The 25485-nt window shown below is 38.5% G+C and overlaps 1 protein-coding gene across 3 annotated transcripts in view; it reads right to left on the reverse strand.

Moving 5' to 3' along the window:
- MAP2K5 (mitogen-activated protein kinase kinase 5) overlaps positions 1–25485 on the reverse strand; it is a 142418-nt gene that overhangs the window by 85603 nt on the left and 31330 nt on the right. For all 3 annotated transcript variants that reach the window (XM_062583859.1, XM_062583858.1, XM_062583860.1), the window contains exons 8-11: positions 25399–25463; positions 8096–8135; positions 1618–1686; positions 1433–1514 (exon numbers count right to left, since the gene is read on the reverse strand). In XM_062583859.1, coding sequence (XP_062439843.1) covers positions 1433–1514; positions 1618–1686; positions 8096–8135; positions 25399–25463 — 256 coding nt within the window. The remainder of the gene's footprint in view (positions 1–1432; positions 1515–1617; positions 1687–8095; positions 8136–25398; positions 25464–25485) is intronic.

Below are 25485 nucleotides of genomic sequence, written 5' to 3' on the forward strand. Positions count from 1 at the left end.
CTATGTCCATCATTTTTAAAAATCTCTGAATCAGTAGGAGCAGGCATACTTTAGGCGGATGCATGTTTTGGCATGAGTAGTTGCTTTCTTACTACCTGTGACTTAATGCTTAACATGCAATGCACTCAGACTTGCAAATGTAAGAAAAGAATACAGAAATGGTTAATATTCACACAGCATGAAAGCACCCAAGAATTTAACTGTAGGCTTTGTTGAATAAATTAACACTTTTTCACCAAGTTTGGAAAATATGGGAAATCTGAGCAAATATTCATGCTTGGAAGTTGGGCACAGCGATCACTGGAACAGAGACAGTAAGTACCAGAAGAGAAACACAGTAACAATAATAATAATAATAGACCATTTTAACAAGGAGAAAACAAAATGCGCCCAAAAAACCTAAAGGGTTTTATTTATGGCCTCACTAGAAACAGAGAAGCTACTCAACAACGCTTAATGGCACACATTTGGTTTAGGGTTTTTTTCCCCGCTGCCAGTGTCTTCCTTGTATGGGAAATTACTTGCAAGATCCTTTCATCTTTTTACTTCCCGCTTAACTGAACCTCTTTTTTTGTGAAAAGAACCAGATATGTGAGAAAATGTTGGCTTGTAGGAAAATTCAGAAGAGCACCATGGAGTCTTACTTGTTAACAACAACACAAAGTTAAAGCTTGAATGCTGCAAAGCGTCTCTTGTGCAGTAGACACATAGGAACTGCATCTGCCGTGAGAGCGAGGCTCTCAGAGTTGGTACACAGAGGGCAGCAATGATTATAAATTGCTTTAATAAGTATACTTATGTTGGTTGAAGTGCCTTTTGTCTAAAAATCTCACACAGTACAAAATTTCAAAGCGAAGTATTAATAAATCTCCATAACAACAGTAGGATCAGATTGCAAGGAAGAGGACACTATTGGTCTGAAGGAGATTCACATAAGAGCATGCTGAAAAGGAAACTGAGTGCAGCATAGCTAAACAGCTGTGTTCAAAAATAATTCCTTATCTTGCAATTAAGAACCGCTTTCCACTGAAAACACACAGGACTTTGGGTTAATAGATTTCTTTAAAAGAAAATCTGTTTTGGCTATCAAAACAGTAAAAGTGAGGAACAGCTGTTTTGTCAGTAAGGACAGATTGTATGGAACACTCAAATATCAAACCACAAATTAAGCTAGCATTTATTTCTGTTCTATTTACATTTTCAATAAAAGGAAGTGAAATTACATTCAGGAAAATACAACGTACCACCAAAAAAAAAAAGTACACAACCCTAACACTAGCCTTTAGAAGACTACTTGCAAAACTATTAATATTTCACTTTATATTTCAAAGTCTTATTATTGCATTCTGCTCCATACAGAAAATGCACATCTTTACATGATTTTCCCATTTACATTTGCAGGAATTAAAAGCACACTAGACACACAACTCACCATCCATGAACTCTGTACACAATGAAATTCTGTTTTCTACAAAAAAAGCACCATAAAATCCTATGATATATGATGAGTCACACTGAAAAAGAAAGGAAAAGAAGAAAGTCACTTTAAGATTTTCTCCGTAAGCAGAAAGATTTTAAGTAAGCATAATTAAAATAAGAAAAGAAAAACCCAAATACCTTATAAAGAATTTCTAACTCTGACATAATCTGTTTCTGGAGTTCCAGTGTTATATCTAAGGGTATGACCTACAATATAAACATCAGACATATGGTCAGCTCTGATATAAAAAGGAAAGTGAACAATTCAAAATAAAAACAGAAAACCCATATATTAGTTATCCTTATGTGAGAAAAAAATGGGAAGAGTAGGTGGAAGGGATATTTTAACAAAGCCATGGACAAAGGAAGGAAACTGAAACAAAAGGAGTAACAAAAGTCAGTAACAATTAAACTAAGTTGCACGATCAATTTTTTCCATAAAAAGTTACCTTACATGGTAGAGCTAGAAACCATGCTAAAATATAGCCTTAATTAGCACTGCCTAAAACAACATTTTGTATGTTTTCCTTTCCTTCCATCCAAAATTCATCTCAGCTTTGAGTGGGATGGCGTGCATCAGCCCTGCATCGGAGAAGCTGTCGTATAAGGTTTGTGGTTTCATCATTTGACCAAGGTAAGAGTTAGAACTTGAACACAAGCGTAACAAGATGTAAAAGGCAGGCATGGCAGGTTTGCAGGCCTACAAACTCACAGTCGCTGCCTATGCACGCAACCCTACGCATGCACCCCCAGCACCTGCATGGGACAGTCTCCTCTGTGCTTACCTGCCTCACATCAAAGTGATGGTGTCCTAAAAAAGTGTCAGGAACCACCTGCTTCCATCACTCTTCAGGTTTCAATCTCTTTAATATCTACCTCCATTTTTACAAAAATCCCTAACTTATTCTACATTTATATGAAACACAAATACAGCTGTTATGGTAACCAGTGGTACAGATGGCTGGGGAAGCATCACCTAAGCATTCTTCAGAACGACTACAAACAACCCGACTTGGAGCACTCTGCAGATCTAAGTGACCATTCACTGTCATGGTTATCGGCTGCTTCCTTCATCCTTTCCCATCATTCTTAATCACTAACGTTTGAGTGAGCCTGCTAACTGGGACGAAGTACCAGATGCTGCCGTGGAGGCGGCGTGCAGTGCCACAGTTCCAAGTCTGCAGGATACTCAGGACAGACTCTCTCAGTAAGGACTCCAGTTCTGATAGAAATGAACTTCATAAAGATGTAAACTTACTGCAGGGCTCTAAAGCAGCAAAATACAGATTTTCCCCATACACTGTAACTTGGTATGTCTGATGACTTTTTAAAAAGTCCTTTCATTAATATTTGAAATTTTAAAGTGAAAACTAATCTTTTTAGAAGCAACGACAAAACTTCTATCTATCTTCTCTGCAATGCCACCATTGCACTCACACCAGCCAAACAACAGTCTGTTCTTGAGAGCTATGAGCAGGCTCAAGGCTGAAAGTAGACTTTATATGTTGTTTGCCATGATTATTTGAACACTTGTACACTTTTCTTCAGCACTACTGTAGTATCTTAGTAATTGACTGCAAATTAAAACGACTCTTTGAATTTTCCCGTACTGTCTTCTGCCATTCAATACTTTACAGTTAAAATACTTTAAGCTAAAGGAAAACAAAACAGTAGATTTGCACAATTAACAGAACACATATTATACGCTGCATATATTGCTGACAAAACAAAATACAAAGAGACCTTTTCCAAACATACATTTGACGGTATCAAAATTCACCCAAAAGAAAAAACAATAACCCGTTTCTATCAAGAGTTTGCTTGGGAGTTATTTATAAGAGTTGTCACTAAACTAAGTTTTAATTGTAATACAAGGCTGCCAAGAAATGTTTAACACACTTGTCTAGATCAATACTCATTTGCCAACAATATTCACTTACATCTTTCCAGCATGAAAAGCTTAAAAATAATTTGCTGGAATACTATCAGTTTTATCCATTAAAATATTAACAGGACTTAATCTTGTCAAATTAAATTTTATTTCACCAGATTCTATTCACAGTGAGAGATTTCCCTGCCTCATTCACTGTCAAGGCTTCACTGACCTGAACAACGACTAGTTAGCATGATCAGCATCAAATCCATCACCGACACCCAATCAACCACGACCTGGCATGAAGAAAGGTCTCTAGCTCATTTGCATTAACTCTAATTACATACAGATCTCATATGCTGGTAGCGAGGATAACCTGGAAAAGCAGGACCACTCTCCTTCTGCCTGTGCCCTACCTTACGGTGTCCCGAACCTTCATAATGTAACCTTTCTCTTTGGTTTCTGAAAGTCAACTGCCAGTTTTGCTATAACAGTATGGTAAGCGTACATCACCATAAATTCCATTAGGAGAAACCACTGGCTTGGCTTCTCCGCCCAAGTACTCTTGAGTAGTGTTCGGTTCCATCTGAACTGGTGCGGCTTGTGTGACTTGCCAAAGAAGTGAGACACCCTTTTAATGTAAAGGTTAGAGAACCTTATGTTACTCACAGCACTGAAATGGGGGCAGAAAGGGAGAGGGGTGGAGAAACCTGCACAGCTCTGACTTAATCTACTTATAATCTCCATGCTCAGTCCTTTTGCATAAAGTTTCCAAGAATATTAAGAAAATGAGGTTCGTATGTAGGAAGTTCCTTCTAAGCATATGTGAGCTAACACTGCAAAAATCGGATGGAACAGTGTCCACCCCCCACTCCACCTCCCCCCCCCCAAAAAAAAAGAAAAAAAAAGAAAAAAAAGACTTCTCAAACCCAATCTCACCAGGAAAGAAGCAATGAATAAGGATTTGGCTGCAACCCCTACAACTGTAACATAAGCAAGCAAATCAGCTTTAATATCAAACTAAACTTTTTGAAAGTCGTATCTTTAGAAAGAACCACGTAGCAAGGAAAGGAACGACTGAGATTCTCATAGAACTCCTGATAGCAGACAAACTGAATTCATCAAGCATAAAATACCTTGCTGTGAATTCACACAGCACTGACTGACACATGCAGGAGAAAGTTTTGTTAACAAGTTTGCATTGGAAGCAACGAACAAAAGTCTGATGAACAGAACAGCTCAGCGAGCTGCCAGCGTTAAGCAGTCCGCAGCTCGCTATGTTTGCTAACAGCTTACCTGCGCTTTAGAGTCGGACGTGGTTGAATAGTGATGTACCAAAGCCCGGGAAAACAGTAGCCAAGGGCTGCCTGGGGCAGGGAGGGCTGGCAGCTAAGCCTGGAGCCTCAAGTGCCTATACTTATTTCAAAATTAGTTGAAATGCTGTCCCTCCTGCCCCCACAGATAGAGATAGAGAGGGGTTTTAGAAAATGAGGTTACCATCATTTATTTAAATGGCATGGCAGTCCTCTGAGATTTAGCAAGTGACTCCAAGGACTTATATGTATTTTCCTCACTTCTGTAAGTAAAGAAGTAGTAATAGTCCCATTTCATATGTGGGAACATGAGGCAGAGAGCTGACTCACCCACCATCAGCTTGTAGCATGTGGCAGAGCCAGACCCGTGCATTCTAATGGCCAGTCTCTGATCCCACACCACGAGTCTCTCCTTCACAAGAGAAGGATGAAACATCACAGTAAAGGCAGCTGAATCTAAATCTCAAGTTCTTACCTAAAATAAAGCAATCTTGAAAATGCTTAGCATGTTTATAACTCAAGTGAATTCAAAATACCTAATATTTCACAGGAAAAGGGTTAATTTTAAGAAGAATACCTGAACATATTTCCTCTGCTCTCCACTACACCTCCAGGACAAATAAGGATGAGTTGTCAAGTTAAATACAAGCAGTCAAGTGACTGAATTATAATTTACTCTGTGCTCAATTTAAATTAGTGTGAGGCTATTAAAATATACAGTATAAATACGGCAATTCATCACAAGCTGTCATGGATGACTTCATCTATTTGCTGGAGTGGCATACGTTCCACTAAAGGGAACAAGAGCAAAATCACAGGTCAAATTAAGCTGCTATTCTGTTTTAATTCACTTATTTAATCTGTGGCGACATAATTGTCTTTTACAGTATGTACAACTCAAAGGAAATTTGGGAGTATTATAGTCAGTATACAAATGATTAATCAAATGGTCCATTTAAATGCTAGTTTAAGAGCAGGAGAAACTAAAAGCAGTTGAAGAATGGCAATCAGCCAGCAGGCACTCAAAAGCTACAATTCTTAATTTGAATTTTTCCCTCCAATTACGAAAAGAGTTACATTAGAAAAATCAATTAAATCCTCTGCATGTTATCTAGCTGTAAAGTTATATAACATATGTAATGACATAGCCAGCTTTGGTCTACAATAGAGGTACCAGCATTATTTTACTTTCCTGTACAATATACACAAGATTAACTACCAGCTGTAAGCATTTTAATCAACAGGTTTTCAGAATGTTATCCTGTCCTATGAAATCAGTATGTTATTAAAAAAACAAAAACAAAACAACGGAACTCCAGTCTTTTACAGATTCTTTATTCCAATAATGTCCCTATTAGTGTGCTAATCTTCTGTCAAAATAATTGATCCTTGTCATGATCTTGTCAAGACGCAGGTATTAGCATCCTCTTTTTATAGCTAGGTATTCAGAGTCAGATGTACAGAGTAATTTTCTTTATTGAGCAAGCCAGTGCGATCCCTCTCATAGCAGATTTCCTGACCTCCAGCTTGTAAGCATCTTATTTTAAAGATAACACACGTGTTGGCACAACATTACATCTGAAAGCATGCTGAAAACATATAATTGACAGTGACAGGACCACCATGAACGCTATCTATACAGAGACACCAGTTTCCCAGATCTCCCGGATGCTAATCGCCCTTGAGGACAAGCCAAACCCATGCACTCCAGGGAAGCAAGGTGAAGCTGCTGGGGGAAAGCACTTTTTGCCACAGAGAGGTGAGTTCAATTAACCTTGTAAGGAGTGAGTTCATCTCCTCTCCTGCCTATATGATTTTGCTCTTACTTGCTCCACCTCCTCTGCAGATGCGTAAGGGCACCCAGGGCTGAACAGCAGCAACGTGTTGGTAAGGCGCAGGCTGAGGGCTAAGAAGGCAACAGCAACTCTGAACCGACAGCCGGGACAGAGGGAGATGCTCTCTGCTGAGCTTGGAAAAGACCATTTGACAAAGCAACGTAGCAAGTACCAGGAACAGCAGTGCCCCTGCTCGATCCCAGCATTTTAGGGGAAGAACATTCTCAGTTCAGTGTTTAAAGTTGTATTAGAAATATTTTTGTGTATCAGACTTTCTGTACCTTGCTATGCTTATACAACTTGGAGAATTCCTGCCTAATTCTAAGTGCTTATCCTAGGTTTTAGGAATGATGGATACCACTTGAAAAGCCTTTTTCAGGTAAAATCTGTATTCCATATAATTGGAAGTTATTTGGAGGCTTTTTAAATTTCAGTTTCTATACTTTCCACATTTAGAGGATCAGTCTTACTGTATAATCTTCTGACTAGAAATTCCATTCTATGCCAGTGAATTCCACACTGACATTTTTTTCGCAATTTTGCTTGCAACAACTCAGCCCCCCATTTCTCCTTCTCTTGCTGTTCTTTCCCATCTCCAACTATTTTTTTTTTCAGAAGAACTCCCTTAAGTCTGAATAAAATGGTTAGATAAAGATGGGGGGAAAAGAGAAATGTAATGAAAGCTTATTTAATACATTTCTAAGGAATTATTTTATAAATTACATTTCAGAAGTACTTTATGATCCCAAACTATTAACTGCTGAGTATTACAATTCATTTTTTTTTCCTGAGTCCCTACTGTTTTAAGTAAAAAAAAAAAAAAAAAAAAAAAAAAAAAAAAAAAGATTTCCACAAAGAAGTAAAGGACCTATTTCAGTATTTTTTCCTATACCTTAAACTGCATTCATAATTTAATTCTACATACAGGGGTTGACATACTGTAGTCAGTTTTGTCAATAGTTTACTACACAGATTTAACTGTGCTTCAGAGAAGACTGTTACTTTTCTGACCACATTCACACTTCAGTATACACCTTCATCCAAAATTGCAAAGACCAGTAAGAAGGAAAAAAAACCACCAAACAAACTCTGTCAGATTAAAACAATTGGGAAAGGAAATAACACTAAAATAAATGAATAAACATGTTAAAAAAAAATCTCCTGGGAAAACAGAATACTACCCCAAAGAAAGTAAGGAAATTCTCCTTATTTAAAAGTAGTCACATAGGCCACTCAACGTGCCCTTGGGGACGCTTTGGCACTGGCAGAGGGCAACATCCTGAGACCTTTCTGCCGCTAGCTGCGGAGAGGTGAAGCAGCATCGCTGCCAGCCCCAGGAGGGCTGGTCCCTGGGGCAGGAGCCACAGCCCTGTTCAGAACTCCACAGCCTCCGGTGGGTGAAGTCTGGCTTCTAGGAACTCTGATCTTTTGGATTTACCGGATTTAGGTATTGTTGTTTTCCTGCATAAACAATGTGAATTTTACTGCAATAAAACAAATTGAGATCTAACAATCATAAAAAGGAAAGGAAGGAAACCAAGGTCAAGATAGAATGGAGAGAAGGAAAGAGAAAGAAAATTACTGTAATATCTTACCTTTACTGCTAGAATTTTCCCACTGGGGACGTGATATGCTCTGCGTGAGGGAAAAAAAATTAAGTAACTTGAGAACACATAAAATTACCTTCATACATATGTGCAGCATATATATACTAATTTCACAGAAAAATGACTTAGAGCTAATACATTATACTGTAAACTGATTTTTACATAGCGTTTCTAAAGAAATACTTTCTGACTAAACAATTGACCAAAGGAATATACTCCTAACAGAACTTTTTAAGCAGATTTTTTATATCTGCATGTTTTACAGGGGAAAAAAAAACTCAATAAAGAATTGTATACAGCATAATAGCAAATTTGCAAATGAATTTACCCACTTTCAAAATTTCTTTCAATGCAGTAAAGTTATGATAGAGATCTTATTCATAGTCCCATATAATAAGCTTTCTTGCACAAGCTTGCTAATGCTTAAGGGTATTTTCAGTGGTAAGACAATGAGACGCACAACTGTACCAACTAAAGTGAAGTAAAACAGGTGATAATTGATTCTTCATCATAATCTAAGGACCTTCAGAAAGTATGAATGAAATGAGCAATCGACATTTGCATTCAGGAGTATCAAGTGTGTAAATAAGGTTAGAATGCCTGACTGTTAACGTACACAGGTACTCAAAATGAACTTCCACAGTAATTCAAGAGTAGTTTCTCTTAATTTCTGTTGAAGAATGTTTATAATTGGCTTTTTTAACAATGACTTGTATATTCCTAGCCATAAGCTTCTAGGAAAATAAGAAGAGTGTGAGAAAAAAATCCTACTAAAAATTCAATGTAATTTTGCATAGAAACAAAACCATTAAAGGTTTTCCTCTTCACTAGTTTTATTGTCTCATACTGATTTATGACACTACACACAGTAATGTCATAGAGGTGGCATTAACTTTAAAGATTTATAGTATTTTAGCAGTATATACCTCTAGCAATTATTACTGAAGAGGAAAAGCTTTAATAGCTTTGTTCTTATCCAAAATCATATGTAGTACAGAGTGAGACTGTTGTTTACTCTTGTATATAACCCTGAGTGTTTATATAATATCCATTAAGATCCTGTGAGTTTCCAAATCTTTACCTTCGTTTAATAATTTATGAATAAGCATTTATGAAAGTGGTGACTAGCTTTTAGAAACAAACATGGTTTAAGAAAAAAAGAAAACTCCTCCCCTCAGAATCCCTGTTATTTTAATGTTAATGTGCAAAAAGCAGAATCATCAGATGAAGCTATAAGTGACAGACTAGTAGCTGGATGCATAAGCAATGAATCAAAAGCAGCAAATGAACTCTGCTGTAACTATGGATGAATCAACAGTGGCAAAACATTATGGACTTAAGATCAGCAGAAACGATAAGAAAATGAACAGGTTGAGATAGCATGCTTAACGTCTGTTAGCTTAATATGTACTGTGCTGGACAGTTTGGCAACTTAATTAGCTTGTCAAGAAAGCTGATCTTTTTTCCATAAGAGAGATCTCCTGTTTCCAAGTGAATTAAAAGGGAAGACTTGATTATTTAATTATGATGCACGCTAATTCATCCGTAGAAGTCTGGGTTAAATTTCCAGCAGAGGGCAGATACCTGGTTTGGTTTACAGAGCATTGACAGTACCAATTTAACATTTAATTATCACTGAGAATTGGATCACAAAGGAGATACCATGCCCATGGGTACAGTGTGTCCACTGGCTTTGCAAATGGCATGCTACCTGGGAGAAGAGGAATTTGTTTACTTCGGGCTGATAGGGCATCTCAGTTGTCCTGACCTTCCTCAACACAATAACTGTAAAGTGATTAATGAAGTTTGAATAGGAGCTTTGGTTACACCAAAAGACAACCCTACACCTCTGTAGTGTTTTAATTAACAGCTAACACTTCAAATTAGTCTGTAGTTGTTACAGTAATTACCTGTTCCAATGAGCGTGTAGGGAAAACGTTTTTGTTAGATATTATGTAGAACTGTAAGTTGGAATTGATCATTTTGGTTACAGTCAGCGCAGCTAAAGTCTGAAGATTTAGTACCTTCACGTAGCTTCAGAAGGATAAACTAAAAAAAAAAAAAAACCCTACAAAATAATGTGCACGGTATAAAGAAATATGTACTTTTAGTGCATCCATCAGTAAGCCTATGGATGACTACGAGGAGATCAAACTAATACGCGCACTCTGTGAAAGACATGGAGTCTCATCTCAAGGGTCAGCTCTTAAGAGATTTCAGTGTCGCCCCCAAAAGTAAGTAACTAAACTCCTCAATCTAGAACCAGGTCATTACACCACGCAAAGCAGCAGTGCAACAGTTTCTCCGCGATGCTGTGCATGTCAGTAAGTATACTCTTTAAAACCATCCAGGATAGTAGGCAAATGATACTGCCTAGTAAACACAGTTCCAACAACCACCTTCCTTGGTAGGAACACATTTGAGCAGTGCCTAACAATTAAGATAAGCAGATGTCAAAGACAAGTGAAAACAGTTGCTAAATAGCTGAACAACTTAAAGATTCTATGATTCTATGATAAAGAACAGATATTAAATGCATTAAATTATTTGCACTTTGTACACTCAGACTTTTTTTCAGTTGGCTTTCAGACTAGGGATAAAATTCTGCTACGCACATCTCCTTGACTCCTAACGCATTAGTGGAGGTAGCTGAACTTGTCCCATAACCTGTACAGCTGCAAACTCCGTTCACCAGGCTGTCCACCACAGCATCCAGCATAGCGTGCTACTAAAGATTACCTGACTTGGGTGCGAGGTTTTCTGCATCACAAGACCCTAGAAAAGCTTCACAGGCTTCCTGGAAACCTCCTCCATGGCTCAGTCAAAACACACTGTTTCCAGCTTGATTCTGCTTTCACTCACTAACTTCAGTTCATGTTTTTATAGCTCAATAACTCTTCTGCATGGAGGCACTAATATCATAGCAAAATGACTCCCACGTTCCTATTTTAACCAAAACCTTTTTCAGTAAAGGACAGCACAATGCAGAATATTCACCAAAAACTGTTTTGATTTTTGCAGGAATTCATACTTTGCAGAAACCAGCTCTGGAAGAACATATTCATTTTTCTGCTCTTTTTAGTTTCCCTTTGTTTGTTTGCTTTTGGTCAGGCTGTTGTTTTCTCCCTATAAAAGATTTGCCGCAAAAGCTATAACCTGGATGATTAGGAATAGGCAGCTATGAATCATTTATTGTTAAGGAAAAATTGAATGGACAGTATTTTGTCATGGATAGCCAACTTCTGCAGCAAGAAGTCTGACACTTGATGCCAGTGTCAACTATTTAAAACAAAGTTGTTATCTAAATTTTGTTGCAATTTGCCACTAGCAGGAAGCCTACTGCTATGGGCATTTTCCCCTTCCCTCTCTCTCTTCTAGCTAAGTTAAGAATATACATGACAAATGCCATGGCACAGAATGTACTTTTTAAACTCTCTGGTGAGGAAGCTTCTAATAGGTACTGAGATAAATTAAGAATATATCCCTAAAAGGGGCCTGAAGCAAATCCCGCCCAGGTTAGCTGGAGAATTTGATCTACTACAAACTTGAGGTTTTAATATTTTAAGCTAATGAAAATATTAACTAATGAAAATATTGTGACAATAGCTACAACAACATAACAACATTCTCCAGTAATAAAAATACATATAATATACTTTTTAAAATAATTAAGCAGTATTTATTAAAATAGTAGAAAATTAAAAACAATTTATTCAGTATCCAATATCTGCCTTAAAAAAAATATATATAGTTCCAAGATCCTACACCCAAGTAATTATCACTAGATAAAAAAAGTCTGTGAAATATACACTTAAGTGATGTTTGTCCTTGTAGCACTAACATATTTTAGGCCGAGGATAACAATTAGGATTATGAAAAAAATGCAAAGTTGCATTAGTACCCATTTTTGGGTACTAGTTTTATAAGATGATGCATTCTTTTCCAACTTAATTTGTGTCTGAATAAAACAGTTGCTGCCTGTCCGTAAGAGGTGTGGGCAGTACAAAAAAGTGCAGATACCTTCAGTTCATCTGCAGGGACACCTTCATTGGGGGGCAGTAAAGGGAAACAGAGTTGAAAACTGCATCTAAGTCTTAAGAGACTTCAAATAACTCATATTAATTTTCTCCAGAAACTGAAGATTTTTCATGGAAAGAAACCACTCCTTCTTGATGCCGAGAAGTACATTTTAACTTCTGTGTCCAGTGCAGATAAGGGGGGGGGGAAAAAAACCTGCACTATATCAAATAAGCAATTTAATATTGCCAGATGAGAAGAAAGGCGAACAACTTGGCAAGAAGGTGTAAACGCCGGTGCACTCCTAATATTTATTAGGAGTATCTGGTGCAGGGACCAGTTAAGAGAGTAGTGTTTAATTAAACCAAATGAATAACTCAAACAACTCTTTTTTCTTTCTAGGTTTCACAAAAGGAGAAAGTCTAAGGGGTAGGAGAATGGGGGGGGGGTGGAATGGAGGATAGAAAGTAGCTTTCAGATGACCCCAGAAAAGAAAAGCTTTCCAGCAACAAAGGCAAGGTGGCAGAAAGCTGTGGGGAGAGGGTAGGAACGGAGCAGGGAAGCGGGAGGCCAGCGAGGGTGCAGGAGTTTTGGAGGGCGGTCTCCCTTGCCCTGGCTCACGGCACAGGAGCCACCGAGGCTTCGAAGCGAGCCCCACGCGGCGCTGCCTGGAGCCCAAGAGCCAGACACGGCCGACCTTCCCTTTTCTGGATGTTCTGGCGAAAAGGCAAGGTACGCGATTCCAAGAGGTTTGCCTAAAGCCGCAGCACGTTGTGTAAGTAAAGCAAAGGCCAACTTCAACAACTGCATATTTTGAATCATCCCCACTGGGAAAGAAATTTAAATCTCTTTGCTCACATTCCCATTAGAGTTCATCATTCTGAGCCCTCTACATCCATTACAATGAGCAGCTTCTAAGCAAGACTGGCACAATTGCGTCAAATATTTTATTAACCTTGACTATTAACCATATCCCTAGACACACAAAGCCCGGAGGGACTCATGCAAGCCAAGTCCTTTAGCATAACTTTGTCTCCTCTACTCTGAAGAATCAAGTCTCCCCCAGGGAACACTGCAAAAGCAGTTTGCCCAGCTCAGTGGCAAAAGCCAGGTGATCCTGGGGAACAGGAAAGGCACCGTGAGCAAGCGTGCACTGTGCCCGACCAGAGCCCTCCAGCCAAGCCGAGCAAGTTTCTGATGGACTGTGAAGTTCGGTGCACGCATCCCTCATGCTCCAAAAAACACCCGTCAACGTAACGGGAAACTAGAACGGGGCTTGGGGGAACTGCCAACTCCTCCACATCTCTCCTTCCCCACTCCCCCAGTATGCACAAAGTATTTCTACAGGAAAGCAAATTAAAAAAAAAAAAATGAATGCATCAAAAGCAGGTGGTATCTGTTAAAAGAAGGAAAAAGATAATGGCTGAATTTCCTATTGCTTTGTTCTTCCTAAGGTTTTCTTCCTACAGCAAAGAAAACCAAAGGATAAGTGTTAGATGGTTTGGCTCAATCCTGTTTACAAAACAAATCATACCTCATCCTAACTTTCATGTTAGAAGTTTCATACATTGAGTAGACATTAAGTTTCTATAGCAGTCATGCACTACACTTCAACAGTTAAAAAAAAAAGACAGAGCACACACAATCTTCTTAATAATAATAGCATACATATTAAACAAATTTTCTCCCTATTTTAACTTGCTAAGCCTATTTTGTATTCTTCCTGTGAGAAATTTTACCCAAAAGCACAGCGGGGAGCTGCACTACTTGCTGCAATTGTGCTATGACTTTTAGGACCAACAAAGAGCTTTAAGTTTCAACATGCAGGCACCAGAGAGAAACTGCAACTTTCAGTTCATTCTTATTTGTAATTCTATGCATTTGACCACATATTAATGGTTTAAGGATGATCATGTCCGAAGCGCGGACTGAGCGGGCAAAGATCCTTGAGCTTTTTCAAACAGCTTTTCCTAAAACATGTAACACCTTCAACTACAAGTTGAAGAGAGTTTAATACTCTCCGAAAAATTCAAAACATTCTCTCTTCCTAGAAGCAACGATTCATTAGGATTACTTTATCATCTTACAAACGCATTTACCAATGTTGTTATAAAAAAAAGCATTGAAGAAGCCTGCAACAGCCTACTACATAGAAGATCCTGCTTCCCACCTGTTCACTCTGGCCACTAGAATATATTTTTCTGTTTTCCCCAATAGCCATGGAAACACTTTCTGATCAATAAGATATTCCTTGGCAAGACCAAATGATTCAAGGGAAAGCCATGACCTGTCTGCTATGCCAATGAGTCAGTCCCTTCCCTTCTAGAAATATAACTAACATCAGCAAATATGACAAAATGATATACTGACAGTGCTGTTACATTAGCGATGTGACTGCTGAGGAACAGGGAAGCAACGCTCCCCCTCCAGCCAAGGTACCACATGAACATATGGCCAACGCCATAAATGTGCTTCTGCTGCAGCTCTACTGGCTAACACAAAGCCTTGGGGCTTCCTCGGTCATTCTGCTTTTAGATGTGCTGCTTTCAGTAGGACCACTGGAAAGTTGTTTGCAAGGGTCCTCTGCCCGCTATCTAACCCAGTTTCCCACATGAAGCACAACTGGAGCACTGGGTAAGCCTAGTACGGCTCAGGCTAGCCGCACTGAAGGATGGAGAAGCCCCCACCTGTCTCATAAGCTGTTCCAGCACTGCACCATCTTCCTTGCAAAAAAATTTTTCCTAATTTCCAATCTGAACTTCCCAGATCCTGAGGCCACTGTCCCCTGCATATCATCTGCCACTACCTGGAAGAGTTTGGCTTTGTCATGATTTTTCACAGATGACAGACAGCAGCCTCATAATGAAATCAACTGTCTCCTTCAGCACCTGCAGATGAATACCATCCATGGATGTGAATACATGCAGCTTCACTAGGTAGTCTCAAGCCCGCTGTTTCTCCAGTGTTGGCTGTTCTCTCCTTCCCAAACCGGGCTGGTAATGCTGGCATCTGGGAACAGACTGTGTGTGTAAAGACAATCAGAAAAGCTATTGAGGTCATTACCCTAGTGATGGAATTATACAGAAAAGGCTATCTCACCCATGTATGAAGAAATCTATATCTTCTCCGAACCCTTTTGCTACTAGCTTATTTTCAGAATCACAACATACTTCTCAGATACCTCATTCTTTAAAAATACTTTTCAAGTTTTATCAGATTTCTAGATTTTGCACATGAACACTCCCAAAACGAGGAGAACAGACAAGTCAAGAGGTAATGAAAATCCAGTAAGTATTATGATAGCTCAATTAACCTACTTCCTTAATACAAGACGACAGAAGATCACAACAATTCTACCAGTTTTGACTAAATTTTTCCTGAAATCTTCATACTGACTGAGGCAAAACTTCAAGGCTCAGGAAGAGTTCAAATGACAACACTTCTCCTCAATAAAGCTGGCACAGATTTTTAAACTTTTGTCTAGACTGTGATTCCACTGTGCCAAAAACAATTTCTCTAGAGAAAAAAGTGTTTCCCCAGGAATTTAAGCTGAACTTAAGCAAGTCATGGAATTGCCAAATTTCCTCTTCCAGATTAATGCAATGAATTCTGCCCTTAGATACATGTGACTACTAATGTCATCACAGTCATTCTCTCCTGAGATTAGACCATAAACTCGCTTCCTTTTCGCTATCTTTCAGTTCATATATCTGCAAAGTAAATATTGAGGCTTTTTTTCTCCTAGGTGCATCCTCTTTCTCTTCCTACCTTCACACCTTGGTATCTGTTCATTATACACATCTGTTAAAAATGTCAGTGTATAATTCCACTCAGCAAGAACTGCAGATACTGTTTAGTTTACCCATATCTGTATCAGCTCACCCACAGTACTGCACTAACGAGTTGCAGAGAGTCCTCTGGACTCTCCCTCAGCAGAGGGTCGCTGTGATGACACACACAAGAACAGGCAGGAAAAAGGTCTCTGGGACTGAGGCAAAGTATAACACAAATCACTATACACACAGAAGCCCTAGGTTTCATTTGAGTTTAAGAATTAACCCCAAAAGTGACTGTGATAGCAAGCAGCACCTCCAGATGTAAGGGCACTGAATAAAGTCAAATAAACTGAACATTTTCCTGCCCTGTGAGAAATAATCTAGAGCAAAATGACTATATCATTACATTACACAAGATGAATAAAATTTGCTAAGTGTTATGCATTACAGAATGACATGCTAGTCACCAGCTGCAAACTATATGCAGCAAATCACCCACAGATTTGGTTTATTGTTATTTTTTTTTTCCTTTTCTGCCCCTCTCCCCGTACTACCAGTGTCTGTCATGCTCCTGGTCAGACCCTGGCATTCTAATCAGAGCTGTCACGTACTCAAATGGCCATCTAAGGAAACAGATTCAAATTGTTTCTAGGAAATAAACACTTTGACAGTTGTTGCCTCCTGCAATAGACAAACACATTAGCCTGACTCTCTGGCTGTTAAACCAGGAAATCCAAAGTGCACAGCAGTTGTGAAAAGGAGCTTTTACGGGGACTGTGCCAGTTCAAACAGCAATCTACGCCAACCTTCCTTCTATCTAAAATCCCATTACAGATGCTTGAACACTGATTGCAAAATGATTTGTTGTTAAGCTAGAAAACAAACAAAAATACTTGTATCTAAATTTTAAACTTTTCAGAAGAGTAAAATTGGCACTAGAAGCCACATTAAAAAAGTGTGCAATAGTAAAATGTCTCACTTACCCCATCTCTATTGGAAAGAGAAGGCCTTGGCATTCAAGCCTAACCATAACAAATAGATCCCTCATCTCTTTTATTCTCTAATCTACTACTATTTCCATCTGTTACCATTTACATTAATCTTCCACTGCAGCCAAACATTCAGAGCCATCCTCTAAAACCAGATTACAAATCTTTCTCCTTGTATCCACTCCATTGCCATTTGGTTCCTGCTCCTTAGAGTGACCAGTACAGACAGGAAGGAATAACCACAGAGAGCACTTAGTCTTCTCAAGCACCATGTCCACCTGTGCTTTCACCATCAGCAGTGCTTGGCCACTCATGAACACCGAAGCAAACCAGATTAGATGCAGGAATATACTGCTGCTGCTGGCTGTAAAATAGCTGAAAGAGGACAGAAGATAGCAGAGCGGTCGTAAGCTTAGACTGACATGGACAGATATTAGCTGATACAGCATAAAGCCTGCTGCTACCAAGTTAACCCATCACAATCTTTGGAAGAGGTTTGAACCGGAGAGTGAGCTGAAAAGCATGCAGCAGCTATGGTTATGGCTATTTAGATCTTCACATCTCTCCACAAGGAGACCTAAAGCTGCACTTTCTGCATTATCAAAACACTTGTTCAAGAGTTACATTCAAGACACTCATAGCATGACAATTTCCAGAAGAAACACAGAGCTGTTCAGTAATTCCTCGACCAGTACTGGAAAAGAGAACTGAATCCAGGAAGCAGAAGTTTTCTAGGCATTTATTACAATACTTAAAAATCCATGTTTTTTTTCTAATCATGGTTCAGTTTCAAGTAGAAACATCAAAGTTTTGGTTCGGACTTGACACAGCAAACATCTGCAAGAAATTACTGCACTCCTGTTCTGCCCATGAACAGGCTCTCTAGGAACCCGAGCAAGTGAACGCAGAATGAAGTATCCAAAGAGCCATGACAATTCACAGCACTGAATAAACAAGTGCTCAAAACAAAAAAAACCTTCATCCAAACACTATCTAAAGTCCTACCCAAAGGAGGCTCACAACTATGTATCTCTCCCAAGAGCAGATAAGAGCAGAAACATCACAACGTTACTCTGCTCAATCACTACTGGATCACACTTAGTGATAAGCCACACATCAGAAATGACACAGACTAGAACTGGGCCCTTGCATTATTCCGTGCCATTATCAGTAAAACAGTTGTAGTGATGTACACAGAAAACAGCTGCACATCAGAATGGGATATGGTTGACTAATCATTATATTCCATGGTAACTAGTGAATATCTGAGCAGTTACTTTCTAGCACTTTGACTGAACATTTTCAAAGAATCTGGGATAAACAGAAATGGAAAAAAAATAAAAATCAAGTCTTGCCTTCTTTGTTCCATTCACTGTTCTTTACAGATACAAACTGATATTAAGGAGAGTTTAACAAACAACATTGAGAAGTTCTCCCAGTATAATGGAAAAAAAAAAAAAGCGATTTCTACATGAATACATGTTCTTCCATTCCTTATCAATTCATGTTCACTTCTATAAGCAAAACCATTATCTAAAGTAGTACTCTACGTTAGGGAACAATGTCTATGAACTTGGCATAACTTGGTTGTTGCAAATCCCATCAATTCCCTGTTACCATTTTGTTTGTTACAAATAAATCTGTGCATCTCCCCAGTCAGGGCAAGCTGCAAAGAAAGTTGCAGTATGCTTACACATCATCTCACTCGCTAGTAAACAAAAGCAGCTTAAATTTTCAGGATTACTCTCCACTTAATCCTCTGGACCATGGGCATACAATGCAAACAAAACAACTTTAATTTAAGAATCATCCAGTTTCTAATTAAACCACCATAGGCAGCTGGCTGGATACATTTTAATCAGTTTCAATAACCTATTGATTGGTATACTGAAGCCTAAAAAATTAAAAGTAAAAAGATGATCGGGGAATTGTCCCATCTCAGAACAACAGTAGAACCCTCTGTAAATAACTCCTCTTTTAACCATCAGCTAAATGAACACTTCAATACTGCAGTACAAAGTCTTCTGCAAAATTACTTTAACTAACAAGCAGAAATTTATCAGCTTCAGCCAAAATCAATGCTGAAATCAATTTGAACACTGGTTGTGTCTAAAGGGGCTCATTGGCAATTTAGGGAAATTACACCATGTAAATGCCTGTGCTTTAATTGAACAGTTTCATCAACTAGGCTGTGATTGCTGTCCATTCATTTATTTACTTTCACTGCAGCTACCATTCTGCAAAGGAATGGTTTTTGTCAGACTTGAAGGAGGTACTTTATCTTCATTTTATGCACTTTTGTGCATAACAGATTTTATGAGGCAGGCAAGCGATGGCTGAGGTCAAAAGAAATAAGTGAACAGCAATCACTGGTCAGTCTTGTTTAAACTGAAATTATAATATACAGAAATTTTGCGGTGTATTTCCAACTTACTCTAGCTATTATTGTTATAATGCTTTTCAGTGCAACTAAAAATAAAATGGAGTAACCAAGAGAAACAGAAAGTGAATGCAATCTGGGAAAGGAAAGATAGGAAAGTAAACTGCAGCTCTAACACAAGAATGGAGATGTGATGTTCACACTTCACGTAGCCACAGGTTTGTTGGAATGTTGATCAAAATATTTAATTTTCTTGTACTTCATTTTTCAGACCTACATGATAGCACTATGCTGGGATGGGCAACGTTTATAAAGTGCAATGAGAACCTCCTATGGGAAATACAATACATGGGAAGCAGTGTGACTGAGCTGACAGCATTCTGGACTAGAAACCAGCAGAAACAGGCTCAGTTCCAGACTCTGGCACTACTTGGCTAGCTTGGGGGGTGGAGGAGCGGCGTTAATTCCTTACGTTTCTGTTTTTACGCAGACAATGACATTAGCCTCCTTCGTAAAAAGCACATCTATGTATGGAAGTATTTTAAAGAAGGGCAAATTATTATTACTGTATTGTTGATTCACGTAGAAAAATGGCAATGATCAGAAGGGCAGGAGAACTTCAAAAAGGCTACAAGAGGAGAACACTGCTTAAATTCAGAGACTAGCTTTCAGCAACATTTGAGAGGTACATGATATTTTTTGAAGAATACACTTGCACTGCAGAGACACTTCTGAGACAGCTCCTTCAAGACACTAGGTACACTGAAAAAGCACCGGTGTCTTGCAACAGAAGCACAGAGACAAGCCAGAGACAGTAAACATTGCACAGCCAAAGTTACACGACACAATGATAAATTCCAGCTATTCCATCACCATCCCAGCACACACAGCTAAATCACCTCCACCTTTCTTTACTCTCAAACTGAGCAAAATCACCTCGAACTTCCTCATTCCAGAACTGATACTACTTTTCCCTGCTAATGGTACAGAGAATCTGCAATATACTTGGTTAGCACAGTTTGCAGGCTGTCTTGCAAGAGATATCAACTTCCCAGCTGTCTTGCCACACACTATGTGTAATGTGTTAATGGGGCACCCCAAGGTTGGTTGAAATAGAGAATAAAGAAACAGGCACATGCTGGAATGTACAACTCAAGTGAACAGCAAAATTGCTCAAGTAAATTGCTCAAACAAATTAAGCTTCGGCATTTATCCGTATTTTCCCTAGCTATACGATTCTTCTGGCCGGTACATCATCAACAGCCACTTCTCTTCCAATTACTCAACTTATAGAGAAACCGTCTGGTTTAACGGCATTTTGTCAAGATGATGACCAATTTTCCCTCTCCCCTGCCTCTCCTTTCTAGATATTAGGTAATTTCACAAATTATGACATCATTGGGATTTTATGTTTATCGTAGTACAGAGTGATCCAGTTGCTGCTACTGAAGACTTCTCTAACAGAATCCAAAAGATTTACATGCCATACACACAGTAAAAAAAAAAAAAATCTAAAAAACAAAAAAACCCTAAACACTACAGTGACCATCACCTAAAAATAATTCTTTGAAAATTTCATTCATTATTTACAATTTTAAAGCAAAAACTAGAACACATGAGATAAAAATATCCCAGGTGCCCCACTTCAATACTCTAGATAAGTCACACAAGTGACCAACTTCAGACTAATTATTTGCCAGAGATACGTACTTCTATTGTGTTATATAGCTAAGTATTTTCATTCTAGACAATTTAACGTAGCCAATTCTGGGACTGGCTGGCAGAGTGCATACATCACATTTTGATTTGTAATGTTAACATTATTTCACTGAAGTAAAGGAGCAATGTTACCAAAACATGGCTTCTCGGAGTTCTACAGCCAATGACCAAACTAAAAGATAGAGAAGCCCCTCATTTAAAAATCTTTTGGACCTACCAGTGAATTATTTTTTCAAAAAGCAATTTAAGTAAATACCCTAGATGCACTGATATGCAAGTATTTTTTTTTCTGCCATGAAGCAGTCAGCACTGTACATTCCCCATCCTATCAGCCTCTATAAAATAGTTGATAAAAATTAGAGTTTGTTGCAAAGCTGGAAAGCTAAAACGTCTACCAACGTAACAGTCGTGGGGTCAATCTTATATCGTGCAAAACTCTATGAAATCAGTGGTAGCTAGGGGTTTCCAAGAGTTCACAGAATCGGGCCTAGAATACTCAAGGTAAAGTGGAAATGCTAGTTAATAATGTAAACCAATTTGAATGACCTATAAACAAAAGAGAAAGATGCTTTCAGTCTTTGCTACTGCAGATCTCATCGCTTTCCCTGACAATCTTCACTCAGGACACAGCACACACTTCCATTCTACGTCAGATCTTTATATTGAAACAATCAAATAGCATGTATTTGCAGGATCCAACTCTACAATTTCTATCATTCCTTAATTAAGAGAAGAGCATACTAAAAAGCTGGGGAAAAGCAGGACGTCAACCAACCAAAATCCCTTCTCTTTTCACAAAGGGAAAAACATTTAGATTCAGCAAGTTCTCACTAAAAGTATTGCAATAAAGTATTGATTTTTACCAGACTCAATTGACTGAAAAGTTGTTTGTATAGCAATATTGGCCAAGCCAATATACTGGAACAATTTTGCTACACACAGTAATCAAGTGTATTTCTAAAGTATAATTATACTGTCATAAAAAAAAAAAAAAAGCTAAGATACCTCTTCTCCAAGCAATAAAGCAGTTGCAGTTGTAAAGAACCCAAGTAAATGAAATATATTTTCTAAATAAACATAGCATCTTCCAAAGAGAACAAAAACACCTCCCTTTCCCCCATCCCCCTTAAGCCAAGGTTAGCATGAAAAAGTGATCAATACTTCAATCTCAATAAACTATTTCAATAGTAGTTAATTCACATGGAAAGAGAGGCTTAAAATTTTTGCTCAGCGACCTGCAACACACTATCTTGTTTGCTGAATGCTGATAATATATCATTGCCATAATGGATATGACTTAGTGTGAAGTACTGAAAAGAGGGAGGGGGAAAAAAAAAGATACCACATACACACACTCGTTCTTTAGATTCAAATCAATACTACACACAGCCTCTTCTGAGGCAAACCCTCAGCATAGAATGCTTGAAGAGGAAAACAGCCAAACGTTTGCAATTAATTTTATTTGACAAATGTTCATTGATTTACTGGAATAAAATATATGTGGGCTGCTATCTATGACTAGTGCAACCCAGCTACGCGTAAGTATTCCATTTCACAGTTTCTTAGTGGATTGTGTTACACAGATGCTCCTTTAGCAAGGCTCCCCATTAAACAGGGGTAAGTGTCCCAAAAGAGGGAGTTGCGCCTGCTTTGTCTTTGAGGTGGCACCTCACCACAGTATGGTAACTGCAGCAAGCAGCAGCTCTTCGGGGATGAGAGAGTAACGTGGTATAACTCTCGAATCCAACGGAACAAGAAGCAAATACGGGAACATCTGACAGATAAGCCTACCTTAGTCTAGCTTCCAGACAAAATATATTTCAGATTCATTATCTGCTACTATTCGCATTACCAAAAGTGTCGGACCTCAGGAACGGGTCAACTAACCTCACAGGAGAACGGTGTGCTTTCTCTGAAACAACGCGGGATGACGCTCGTGCTGCAGAAAATACTCTTAGGCTGCAGCAATTGATAATTTAAAATACGAACATAAAAAGGAAAAAGAAAGGCAAGTAGGAATATCTTCCCTAACATAGCAGTCATGTTTTTACAGTTAAAAATTTTTTACTTTCCCAATTCCAAGGCAATTGGGATACTCAAAAAAACACGAAACAAAGCAAATGACAGAATCAGCCCACACAGTGCTGCAAGTCAATGTAGAAAAGCTGCCAGAAGTGTTATGCATTCCCTCCTGTGCTATAATCTGCTGTTCCTTGAGCATTCATGCCTCTGTCCCTTTATCACTCTTGCAAACTCTTAGTAAAGTATTAGTCCTTGGAAGAGAAAAACATTTTTGTAAAAAATATTAAACAAAGAGCAGACACACAACTATTTCTTGCATTTTTGAAGGGCAGTGAAGTCAAAAGGTGCAAGTTTGGCTTTACACGGCATTTAATTCAAACTTCTTGTATGAATTTTGCAAAACATAGAGCACATACTATGTAAGTGACAATATTATTAAAGAATGAGACATTTTAATACCACCCTCTTCACCTAAAAGCACTGTATCATTTTACAGACTACAGACACAGAGCAAACACGGAGTGGAGCTGTTTCTTGTGACCAAGGAACTCAGACAAGCTGACAACTGGATGCAAAGTTCAGCAGGGTCTTAATGCAAGAAGATTAGCAAAGCACACAGAAGTTCTCCTCTTCTCTGCCTGTCTCACCCTTCCAAACTCTTCTCCAATTGTCTCAATTTTTCACTCTCTGCAGGTTTCTCCTTCCTTTCATCTCCCTCCCTGCACCTTCACGTCATTTACCACTATCATCATCTCCTCTTCCCTAACATACCCTGTACTGCAATTTCAGAACCTTTAGTGAGGTTCAAAATGACCAGCAGTATCAAAACAAGGTCCATATAGTGCGGGACTGAAGGCACTGAACTTTAGCATGCTGAAGATACCTGCTAAACAAGCTCAAAAAAATATTTGTGGGCACAGGAAGTGAAGCCCCTGTGCTATGGCTGCAAAAGCTAGAGTGAGACAGAAACACTGAGAGCACGACAGACATTAAATACAGTTATGTTAGAAGACAGAGGTAAGAGGCTGACAATCCTGTGCAGATTTCCCTGTTCTGTTGGACATTCCTTTCCCTAAATGGGCTTCAATGCCTTCCTCAAGCATCAGAGCACATGGCTCTCCTTTTCAGTGCTTCTCCCACTTGCACCTGGATCAGTACAGGAGAAGGGAAGGAAACTCCTCCAAAACAAAAAACAGCAATAAGTCATTGACTGCGCTGTAAAGTGCAAAACTTTTTCTCAAAGCTGCTTTCTTGTAAAATAAGAGAACATCATAATTTCCACAAGTTTCTTGGTTTAGGAGTATCCTTCTACAAGAGAATGTCTGTGAGTTTTCTGGGCTACATTCCATCTACAAGGCTAACCTAATTTCTGAAGAGTCCATTCAAAAACTAGTTTTTTCCCTTAAAAGTTTTGGAAGCCCATTTTCATTGAATCTTCCGCAAGGAGACCAAATCTTGCAGTTTCACAACATTGGCAAACAATTAGAAACTAAATGAAATGCACAGTAGCTTTTAAAACATTTTTTTAAAAAAGTTAATATCGAAGTTAAAATATCTAAGGTATAAACAAAATCATAATGGGATGCTGGGTTACTGTATATGGTAAATAGCTCTCTGGAGGAAACCTTTATTACTCCCTCAGGGCTTTTCTTACAAAGTATGGATTTCTTAATTCCTAGTGGAATATTTTTCATACACCACTGCAGACTATTAAGTACCAGATATTACATTATGTAGTTTAAACTTTGCACTATGCATGAGAAAGTCTTTCCTGTCGAGAAAACTATATCTCTGCTATTATAATCTTTACAATATTAAAATTAATACTGGCTGCAGGGTATAAGCTTCACGACCAAAATTTGGGGGAGTTGATAATTTAATATATTCATCAGCCTGTGTGTGAAGCTGCTCATAAGGGAGGGAAGTCACTGCAACAGAGAAAGGATATTTACTAATTTTGAATTGCCAGAGAAACACAGAGTCACAGGTGTCATCACATCCTGCTGGTGTCACTCGCACTGTCGGGCTAGCAAAGGGCGTGGTAAGCAAGCAAGAATAATGGTATTGCAAATATCGAAGGCAATTCATTACGCTTCAGGACATTTCAAGTTCCACTTGTGAACCATTAACTTGTTACCCAAGAGGGATTCAAAGCTAAGTATTAAAAAGATAATAAAAATGCACCAGTCCTCATGGCACCCAGAAGCAGCTACCTTGCAAACATGAAAAGAGAATTATTAAAAAGTTTGTATTTAGAATTTCTTTTATATTTTGTATTTTCTTCTGCTTAGCAGCAATAGCCCACCTACATGTTATTGCACATATGAAGGAGAAAAAAAAGCTGTTAGATTTTATTTAAAAAAATTTTAAGTGAAATTCAGCACTCACTTGTAGACTGTTCCTCCATTGCCATGACCGAGGATGTCTCGATACCGTATGTCTTGTTCATTCATCTCCACAAGAAAGAAAGAAAAA

The sequence above is a fragment of the Rhea pennata genome, chromosome 10, assembly GCF_028389875.1.
Source record: "Rhea pennata isolate bPtePen1 chromosome 10, bPtePen1.pri, whole genome shotgun sequence".
Classification (NCBI taxonomy): Eukaryota; Metazoa; Chordata; class Aves; order Rheiformes; family Rheidae; genus Rhea; species Rhea pennata.